This window comes from Agelaius phoeniceus, chromosome 6, assembly GCF_051311805.1.
Source record: "Agelaius phoeniceus isolate bAgePho1 chromosome 6, bAgePho1.hap1, whole genome shotgun sequence".
Classification (NCBI taxonomy): Eukaryota; Metazoa; Chordata; class Aves; order Passeriformes; family Icteridae; genus Agelaius; species Agelaius phoeniceus.
In genome coordinates this window covers 25,802,073-25,812,811 of record NC_135270.1, presented here as the reverse complement: position 1 = coordinate 25,812,811, position 10,739 = coordinate 25,802,073, and the positions used below count along the sequence as shown (strand labels likewise).

General features: G+C 49.0%; 1 protein-coding gene across 1 annotated transcript; it reads left to right on the top strand.

Moving 5' to 3' along the window:
- Nucleotides 1-6,854: 6,854 nt before the first annotated feature.
- SLC35C1 (solute carrier family 35 member C1) lies at nucleotides 6,855-10,330 on the top strand. Its single transcript, XM_054635266.2, has 2 exons — nucleotides 6,855-7,467; nucleotides 9,194-10,330. Exons 1-2 carry the CDS (start codon nucleotides 6,921-6,923, stop codon nucleotides 9,751-9,753), a joined length of 1,107 nt encoding a protein of 368 aa, XP_054491241.2. The 5' UTR covers nucleotides 6,855-6,920; the 3' UTR covers nucleotides 9,754-10,330.
- Nucleotides 10,331-10,739: the final 409 nt, after the last annotated feature.

Below are 10,739 nucleotides of genomic sequence, written 5' to 3'. Positions count from 1 at the left end.
TCCTAAGGGGCTGGGCTACTGCTCCCTCACCTGACCTGGCCTTGGCAGCAGGGGCATTTCCAGCTCCAGGCAGAGAGCTCAGCATCACTGCAGCCAGGCTGCTCCCAAGCCATGGCAAGCAGAGCCATCCCCAGCCATCCTTGCAAACCAGGGATCACCCTGGGATGCTGATCACCTTCCCTCATGCTATCCCCTCTTCTTCAGAGACAGAGGCACAAAGGAGCATCTTCTTCACGCTTTTTTTGCTGTGGGCTGCCAGTTTTCACCCTGCCTTGTTGTCATTTCTGCTGCACAGGCAGTCGGGCCCCAGCCAGCTCCTGCCTGGCACGAGTGGAAAGCAGAGGCTGCCGCAGCCCACGGGGATGAGGTGGATAGTGAGGGGTGCCCGGGAAACATTCAGGAACTGGGCAATGTATGCAATCTGTGCTGGTTTGTGTCATGCTGTGATTTCTAATTTGTCACCTGGGCCTTTAAGGCTTGATTCCATACCGTTCTTGGGTGGTGACAGAGGCCAGCATGGGCAGCTGGAGATGTACCCCTTGCCTTAGCATCCCCATGCACCCCAGGAAGCAGTCTGCACCTGCACCCTAGTCCAGCCCCAGGCTTGTGCCACCCCCGCCTGGGAAGGTTCCAACCGTGTGCCAGCCCTGCCCTCTAGTGTCACTTCTGCCACAGCCGCTCCCTGTAATCCAGATCATCCCCCAGCACCGTGCTACAGATGCGCAGTGGGGACTTCGGTGTGACTGTTTCCAACAGAGCTTGGCTTTCACGCCAGGGGAGCAGCAAAGGGGAAGCATCGAGGCTCAGATATTTGCCAGCAGATGATAATGTAATTTGGGGTGGAAGGAACCTCCTACCTTTACCTCCAGTCTCTGCCCATGGTTAAAGCAGGTACCCACCATTTCAAAATTCTGAGGAAGCCAGGAGGGGACAAGACAACCAGGAGAAACCTTCATTAACTCTTTCTTATGCCCTTCCACTTATGTGCAGTGAGACCATCCTGGCTGGGGATACAGCATACACCAGATGCAGAGTCTGAGGTGTGGCCAGTTTTATTGGCTGATGGGACACCTGCACTGCTTCGAGAAACAGCTCAGATTTGCAAAGCTCAGGACTGCTTGGATGTGGTTGAGCCCTTGTAGAGGTTCTGTTGCCTCTCTATAGAGCTGAGTCAGCATGACTGCTCCAGGGACCTGGCACCAGACGTCCAGAGATGGAAGAGCCCAGGCAGTGCTGGTTTTGATCCAGCTTCAAAGCTAGTTTGGATCCAGCTGGGAGTTAGCCCCTTCTGGGCTGAGCTCCAGCAGATTCTGTGTGATATTCTAGGGTCCAGGAAGGTGTCTGAGCTGGGTGCAGCTGGATCCAAGCACTTTCCAGCTAGTGTCAGCAGGCTGCTGGAGGACAGCATGTGGGGGAGGCACCAAAGCATCTTTCCAGCAGCTGTCTGGGCCAACAAAGCTGGCAAAGAACCACAGCTAAAAAACCCACCTAGACCAAAACTGTTCCAATTCTGCAGTGACACCAAGCCTCCTCTGCACTGGACTCCCCTGGAGTTCCATGTTTTTCCACAATGAAACTGCAGTAAGATCTATTATCCTGCTACAGCAGCAGGAGGGCTACAGCTCTGCCAGGGCCATGTCTCCTACAGACAGGCGGAGTCTGGAAAAAGCTGCATTGTAATGGGAAACACTGCTGCTAAAACAGGTGTTGTTTGAGGACAATACCAAGAGATTACTCAGTTGTCTCCCCTGATTCGTGTTTACTACCCTAGCAGAGAGAGACCTGATTCAGCTAATCTGATCTGATAAATCTTAGATTTTGAATTGGCCTTCTTCTCCTGTATTGATTATCAACAAATGCTAAATAACAGTATGACAGCTGAGACCTGTCCTTACCAGGCAGTATCTGCAGTTCAAACTTGAAACCTCAAAAGCTCCAGCTAATTTTAATTAGATACACGGCAAACCAGAGGAATCACCAGTAGGTCCAGTAAAGTAATACCCCTGTCACAATAAAGTAATGCTCCTGTCACAGATGAGCCCTCCTGGGTTGTTGGTCCCTGCTTGGACACCATTGTGGCACCACACCACCTGTACATATTCTGAGCATACTGACACACATATGCATATGTGCAGATATAAACATACTAATATGCTTGTATATATGTGTACATTGATACATGTATGAATCTGGATTGACATCTTAACTTGTAAGCTCCATACTTCATAAATGTCAGCATCAAGGATGTTTGTATTAACTGGAAATCAGATACATATGCTTCTAAGGAACAATAAATTCTTAAATACACTGGAATGACCTCTCTGCTGAGTGGATTTTTTCCCATGTCCCATTCTAGGTAGTGGAATAAGTCCTATTTCTAACCCTAAACCCAGAAACAAAACTGGCAGTGTTTTCTGCTGCATTGTTTGCTCTTCTACATGACTTACAGAGGGCCTATTCCCACAATAACACACTGCTCGATATGTCCAGGTCTCTTGTGTGGCCAGGAAATGCAATCTGTACTGTCTCACCACCAGGTTTGATATACACCCCAAAGCCTCTTGCTGTTTTATAAGCCAGGCTGCTGGCTATCAGCTGATTTGCATGCTTTCAAGTAGGTCACCTAATTTTAGTGGGAAGGGGAGAGCTCTCCCCTCAGAGGAGCAGCACCTCTCATAGTTAAAAAGGTTTTCTGATCACATAGGAAAGAAGTAAATAAGAGGCAGAAGTGTATGTATATGTGTGTGCACACCAGCAGCAGGCAGGGCATCAGGTGTGCCAGGCACCAGCAGCAGTGCAGGCATCTCACAAGACATGGGAGCAAGGACACTCCCAGCCAGATTTCCCACATAAAGAACCTGTCAAAGCTGCTTATTTTCCAGCCTCAGACCTTTACTAGTGTTAATTGCTTATTTTGTAAGCACTCAGGCAACATGGAGCAGCACATCCCTAAACCAGGAATAATCCTGTGCTGGCTCATCACAATATGTGCTACCATGTTAATACACAGCCAGGCAGCAGGGCAGGAAAATACTGAGGTCTCATCTGCATACAGAAGTGAATCTTTGCTGCTGTAGCATAATAAACACGCTCTGTAATGAAGTTAAAATAATTTATCTTCTCCAAAAACAAGGCTAAAAGGTAGCTTCATCTGCCTGTAACTGCTTGCCTGTAAAAGAGTCAGCAAAGCTGTAACAAGATCCATTGAACCGGGCAATGCCAAGCATGAAAAGCAGTGTGCATTATTTAGTGGGAAAGAACCAGCCATCAGAATAACATTGCTAGTGCCCTATTGAATTCAGTCTTTGGAATTATTTTTAATCAAAATTGATTTTGTTTTTCTCATAGAAAATCAGGATTAATTCAAGTAAGATTTCATTCAGGGAAGCCTAAGACTGATGTTGTGCAGGAGGCCAGGCTACATTGTCTAAACCTACTTATTCCTACCTTTATTCTGAAATTTCTAAACCTCTGACTTTAAACCAGCTTCTTCCCAAAGCAAAGCACCCTTGGGAGGCAGGTAGGCAGGCAGGGCTATGGCAGAGTAATTCTGCTGGTCAGTTTTTGCACCTAGGAAAGCCTTTATTCAAAGTGCTTGTCAAACCATTGCCATGCTGTAGACAAGCTCTGCCTAGGGAGACTGACCAGCACAACTATCACAGAACTACCTCATTATTCAAGAACAAATCACTTTTATTTTGGAATACACTGTCAGCAGCAGAGAGTTATATTGGCAGAGGTGAGAGAGTTATTCTAGTTGATTTTCCCATGCAGACGTGCCATACATGTGTGATAGGGCTGTAGGATAATCCCCCAGGAGAAGCAACAAGGATTTTATTGATTGGGATATTTCAAACTTCTGCAGGCCAAAGCAATCTTCTGTGAACAGAATGAGTGAACACAATGCAATGGGAGGGGGTTTTTGGCTTCTTCAACCCCCATGTTTAGTTTAGAGAAGGCACTTTGAACAATGCTAGCAAGTGGCAGAGAGAAGAAAAAAAATTATATATGACTCTGAATCTGCCAGAGGCATGCCATTCTTGCAATATTAGCGGTAGGAGAGGTCAAATTCCTTAAAATTCAAGCCAAATTATATGATGCTGAAGCCACAGGTATGTATAACAGGCCACAAGGACCTATGGAACAGACCTATGGAACACAGTGCCCTGCTCTCTTTGCTTTCTTTTTTTCTTGACTGACACCACTCATGACAGGAGTGCTGGGACAGGCACCGGAAGAAGGTGGATGGAAGGAACACAGGATATGAAGAAATGAGTAAATGCTGGCTGACCTCTAGCAGCAGGATCAAAGGCAGCTTTCCCTGCCTTAATGCCAGCCCCTCTGCACAGTCACAATCTGCTGTTTCCATGGCAGGAGCTGCAGGCCTGCATCCAGGGGATGTCACACCCCATGTGAGCTTGGGCGAGCACCATGCATGGGGTGGCTCTCCCAGCTGTGCAGGCAGAGCGGGGAGGTGGGTGAGGTGAGGTGAGCAGGCTAAACTCACTTGGGGTTGTAAGGGCTCCACCAGGCACATATCCCAAGGTGCAGTGCTGAGATGTTGCTCAGAACACAACCCTGAACACTCCCTCACCCTGCAGGCACTTGGGTAGCCCAAAGCAAGCACACCAGCACCAGCTTTCTTTGTCCAGAGGAAACATGCTTCCCATCAGAGCCCAGATGCTGCTTAGAAGGCAAGAGTTGTGAGGAAGGGCAGCATCATTTTCTAAACCCACTGATGCACCTGGGAGAAAAAAAATAGAGTGACTTCAGAGATTTGAGAAAAGCACGTTATGCCTGAAACATTTTCCACCCGCACCAAGTGGCCTAATTAAGTACTCTTCTCCCCAAAACCCCTACTATCCTTCCATCCTTCCCAACTGTAAGAGCAGCAAAGATTGCTATGGGGGCCAATTAACGCTGCTGGCTTTGCTTCCAAAATCCTCTTAATTATGCCCTGTGCAAATTGCTGGGCCCCAGGATATTGCAAACCAGACACTTTGCAGCAGTCTCAGCTGACATAAGTGAGGGTCACACTGACCAATGTTTGACAGAGCTCACTGCTGCCTCCCCCACCACATGGAATCTGGCATTAATTCTAATTTATTTCATCTTGTCCAGCAGTTTGAATTCACAACATGCTAGAGTTTCTTATTGAAAGGCTTCTTTGTTATAAAGCACCATTAAGAGAACATGGGATTTTTTGGCATGTGATTATGGGCAGAAGGGTGTTTTATACCTGGAATGATGATGTGGGACTGTGGGATAAGTGAGTTAGCATGAGAATGTGTGCAGCCTATCCTAACACCCAGGCTACATTGAAAGCATTAGCCCCTGTATTGCTTGCAATGTAGCAGGGTAGTGCACAAGTCAGCACAGGCTGTACCTCAGTTTTGGAGAGATAAATGGCATTGGCAGACATTCCCCTGCTTAGATATGAAAATTATTGATGCAGGAATGGGAACTAGGCAGCCAGCTCTTGCCTGTGCTGTCCTTGCTTGGACATATCACCATGCCTACTTCATTTAGGTCATATTGGGAAGGTTTTATTTACCACTACAAAAACTCAAATCTGTTTTCTGTACAGAAGGTTTAGGCAGCAGAGCACACTGTGCTTTTGATGTGGGCAAAATCCACACTAGCAAACCACTGCCTGTCCAACACCCAGATCTCACTTGCTCCAACCAGCACATGAAGGATGCTGACAGGAGTAACCACCGGTTACCTCCTGCCACCACTGCCCAGCGATGCCAGGTGGATACAGTGCTGGTCACCATCAATATCCATGAGTGTGGCAGCCCCTCTCCAGCAGCAAGGCCCTCTCTCCTGGCTGTGGAGGGTGCCCAAGGACCATCCTCAGGTCCTCGTTAAACTGCCCCAGTTGCTGTCTGTCCCTGTTTTCCCCAAACAGGTTCTTTCATGCAGTTTGCAAGACACCAATCCACACACAGAGTTGAGATATTTAATTTATTTACAGTTCTGCATGTTAAGGGGTGCTGGGTTGCAAATCCAGTGTGACAGCTACCAAAACTTTTTACTATTCACATATTTTCACAAACAAAGACATTGTTTGCTATAGAACAAAGCTAATTCTTGTTGACTACAAGTTCCCTAGATTTTTTTTTTTAATAATATTCCATCTTCTATCAAGATGATTTTCTCGCTTCTCATGTTTATTAGTCCACATGCTCTGTCTCTCTCTTCTTTTGGGTCAGTGGGCTTCCTGAGCTGCTGGTCAGTGAGTTGGTGGTTATAATCTCCCTGGGTTGGAATTACCTTTTACCCAGTTGGAGCTGATCTCAGCACAGTTGCTGAGTTGTCTTTATTAGTTTCTTCCTTATCTTAGGGGTCCTGCCAAAGGTCCTTAGGGCCAGTAAATTCTACATTCTTTGTGTGGCCTGTCAGCTTGCCCCCCAAGCTTTGCTAACTTCCACCTGGGTCTGAGGTCGTTGAAATGCGTGAAGACTTGAACCTTAACAAGGCTATTCTGCCGACAAGTAATTTCTTTTTGACACCCGGGCATCACTTAGAGCTTGCTTGTTCGCTGCTCTCTGTTCCACGGAGAGTCTCCTATCTTGTTGATTCGGCCTGGAAGTACAAAGTTTAAATATCAAAGAGCATCCTTTTTTAAGAATTTTTTAATAAATTCCATATTTGTCAGAGCCGCGCTGCCCCTGCGGCCGGGGCTGCCCCGGGGCGGAGCGGGCGGCGGGGCCGGGCCGGGCCTTCCCCCGCCATGGCGCCGCGGCCGGGGCGGTGCCGAGCGGCGCCCGCGGGGCGTGAATAAAGGACGGCGGGCGGAGCCGCAGCGCTCCGGGACGCGCGGGGCTGGCGGCGCAGGCGGTGAGCGGGGCAGGCGGCGGCGGTGGGCGGCGGGCGGAGGCGGGGGCCGGCGGGCGTCGCTGGCGGCCCGGCCCGCCATGAGCAGAGCGCAGCTGACGCGGACGGGGATCCTGCGGATGGCGCTGGGCGGCGGCGGCGGCGCTGACCCGCTGCTGCCGGCGGAGGGCGGCGGGGACCGGCGGGCGCCCTTCCTGCTGCGGGCGCTGCGCATCGCCGTGGTGGTCTGCCTCTACTGGTTTACGTCCATCGCCATGGTCTTCCTCAACAAGTACCTGCTGGACAGCCCCTCGCTGCGCCTCGACGCCCCTCTCTTCGTCACCTTCTTCCAGTGCGCCCTCACGGCCGCGCTCTGCCTGGGCCTCAGCCTGGGGGCGGCCTGCGGGCCCCCCTGCGCCGGCCTGCCCACCCTCCGCCTCGACCCCAAGGTGTCCCGCAGCGTCCTGCCCCTCTCCGCCGTCTTCATCGGCATGGTCACCTCCAACAACCTCTGCCTCAAGCATGTCGGCGTGGCCTTCTACAACGTGGGGCGCTCCCTCACCACCGTGTTCAACGTGCTGCTCTCCTACCTCCTCCTCAAGCAGACCACCTCCCTCTATGCCCTTCTGGCCTGCGGAGTCATCATAGGTGAGGGGGAGCAGAAAGGGCTGCTCCCACCCGACAGCCAGCCCCGGAGAGACGGTGGTGGGATGTCTTTCCTTTGGGAAGTCATCCCCACCTGCATGGCAGCTCCCTGGTGAGGTGGGGTAGCTCAGGGCTCGGGCCTTGCTCTGTGTATGGCAACCAAATTTGTATGTCTGGAGGATGTAAGTGACTCGCTATTGAGAAGAAATTGCTCTCATTTGACACAGCTCCCTTTTTCCTTCGAGCACTAAAACTTCTCTACCCTCTAATGAAGTTTAACTTGCCTTACCTTTTTCTTTCTTCCCCCTTTACAGGCCATAAAATAGCAGGTGGCTTTCTCCCTGTTTCCAAGTTCTTGTTGATTATTAACTTTGGTAACAATAACATTTATGTCAGCACCACTGGGACCATACAATAGGGTCAGCCAATTGGTTTTGACAATAGGCTGAATGCATGTGATAAAGGGTTAGCTGATCAAGCCAAGCGTAAAACACCACCCGAAAATCTGGGGGTGTGTTTAGGATGTAGGGCAAGGCATTGAGTGGCTTAACAGGAATGCTTATAAATCGTCCATTCCAAAGGCAAAATAATCCCAAAAGCTACCTTCCACTGAAGGGCCATTTAGATGCCAGGAATGGTGAACTGTTGATTCCAGTCTGGTTCCAGGTGTGCATGCATTCACTTAGTGTTAGACGGCTAGATGGAGTCAGATGAAAATACGGGAATCTCATCTCCATGGAAGAAGTGAACCGGAACAGGCTACTGTATTTTCTGCAAGTGATGAAAGCAGTTGCCTTCAGCTAATCTTTTGTTGAGGCACTGCCCAGGAGTGTGGTGCCTGGCAGCCTGACAGGGTTTCTCTAGGGTTAAGGCTCTGTCCTCCTGGCTCCATCTCCATTCTCTGTGAGAGGACTGCCTGTGTGCCTATAGCAGCATAGCTGAGTGTCCTCTGTGGCCTGAGGCAAAGCCCCTCCTGACGAGGGATGGAACCCATTTGTATTTGGGCTTGGTTTCAAGCAGGCAACTTCCCAGACAGCCTCCAACAAGAAGCAGCTAATGAAAATGTGGTGCAGTGCTCCTTCAGTAGCTCATCTCCCTTTTATGTTTTGCTTATGAGCTGGGTGGGGAGAGGTCTCCCTCTCTGCCCTGGAGAGCAAAGCCTGTAGCTCCTGTTTTGGAGGCGGTTAGACAGTGCTTTGCCCATCAAAATTTAACATGAAGATACTGCATACAGTTTCTGCCTTTTGATTTTTTTATCATGCTTAATATTACAGCCACGTTTTTACTATCTTTCCATCTTCTTCTCTGACCTATATTTTCCTTCCTATTAACAGCAGAGAAAAGTCTATAAAGTTAGGTTTTCTCAAACTTTGATGAGTATTTTTTCTACCCATGTGTCAATTTTCAGCCTTTTCAATTAAAAATAAAATGCTGTCCTGAAAATTACCCATATGCAAAGACTAGCTGGAATAGTAGTTTCTGAACTGCTGCCTGCTCAGTGTAGGAATTAGTCCTCTGAGGTGGCATTACCCGCAGAGTAAATTTCCTGCACTCACAAAATAAGTCTTCCCAGTCGTGGCATTTTGTGGGTTCGCATAAAAGAAGGGGGGAGCCCTTAAGCCTGTCTCTCGCTGTTGTTGTTCTCTATCAAGTAAATGATGAATTTTTGACTGTATATTTTGAGCCTTTCAGCAGTTGTTCAGATGATGTCTGATTTGTTTGGTTGCAGGTGGCTTCTGGCTGGGTGTTGACCAGGAAGGAGCAGAGGGTACTCTGTCATGGACAGGTATATTCTTTGGGATCTTGGCAAGCCTTTGTGTCTCTCTCAATGCCATCTACACCAAGAAAGTGCTGCCTGTGGTGGATGGTAGCATCTGGCGCCTGACCTTCTACAACAACATCAATGCTTGTGTCCTGTTCTTCCCCCTCATGGTGCTGCTGGGCGAGTTCCGCACCCTCTACCACTTTGACAAGCTGGGGAGCCCCAGTTTTTGGGGCATGATGACCTTGGGGGGAGTGTTTGGCTTTGCCATTGGGTATGTGACTGGACTTCAGATAAAGTTCACTAGCCCACTCACCCACAACGTGTCTGGGACAGCCAAGGCCTGTGCACAAACAGTGCTGGCTGTTATCTACTTTGAGGAGACAAAGAGCTTCTTGTGGTGGACGAGTAACTTGATGGTTCTGGGGGGCTCCTTTGCCTACACGTGGGTGAAAGGACTGGAAATGAGAAAGGTGCAAGAGGATCCTAATGTCAAAAGTGGTGAAAGAAATGACACTGGTGTGTAGGCAGCTCTGCACCTCTATTTTTGGGCCTGGAGGGGATAACCTTTGGTGCTCCTTTCCTCTTGGGGAGAAGAACAAGGAGCAGGAAAAAATGACCTGCAAAGTGTATGGGAAACTGTGTCAGGAACCAGAGCCAAAGACCTGACTGGATCATGTTTTATCTCACCCCGTGTCAGAGCCGGGGAGAGCACGTGTTGTGGAGATCAGCTGGGTTGGGTTTTTTTGTGATTGTTTTTTAAAATGGATGTTGTTATTTACCTATTCTGGGAAATTTGTATCTGGGGAGTGGGAGGGGGGGGCACATTGGGTTCATATCAGACAAAGACTGGAATGGGAGCTTTGTGTAGTTAGGGATCTAAAATTACCTGAATGAATGCAATCTGGAGTTATAAAATCCTGAACCTGCAGGCAAGGAAGGGGCAAGTAGCCAGACTGTTTGGGTTAGACTTCAGTAAACTGTTTTGCTGTATAAAGTTTTTGCAACAGCTGTTCTTCCTGTTGCCCCATTCAGTGAAGAGGATCGAAATTCTCTCCCTTCTGGCTATGTACAAGTCTAAGCAACAGCAGTGCCTCCAAAACACCTTTCCAAAGAGTCAGTATCACATCCTTCTGAGGTTTTTTCCTGTGTTGCTTTACACCTGGTTTCTCAATTTGAGGAAGCATGGTAAGAGTCAGGAATTAAACTTCTCATTCTCTGCGCTGTATGCAGTGAGGGAGAGCATGCTCGCTCCAGTGGCCTTTCTCACAGGAGAGTGAGCTTGGCCTCTGTGTCACTCGGTGACTCGCAGGAGTGGAAAAGTTACTCTGAAACACTTGTTGCTGTAGGGTGGGGATCCCAGTACACCAAGGGTTTGCAACACTTCTCCTTACCCTCTTTGTAGGGGGTAGGTGTGTATTGAAAATGGGGTTGTTGTCCATTCCCTTGTTTCAGGGGGCTTTTACCATGTTTACTTTGTAGCTCCTCTGTGAATCCTTCAATGCAATGAGTT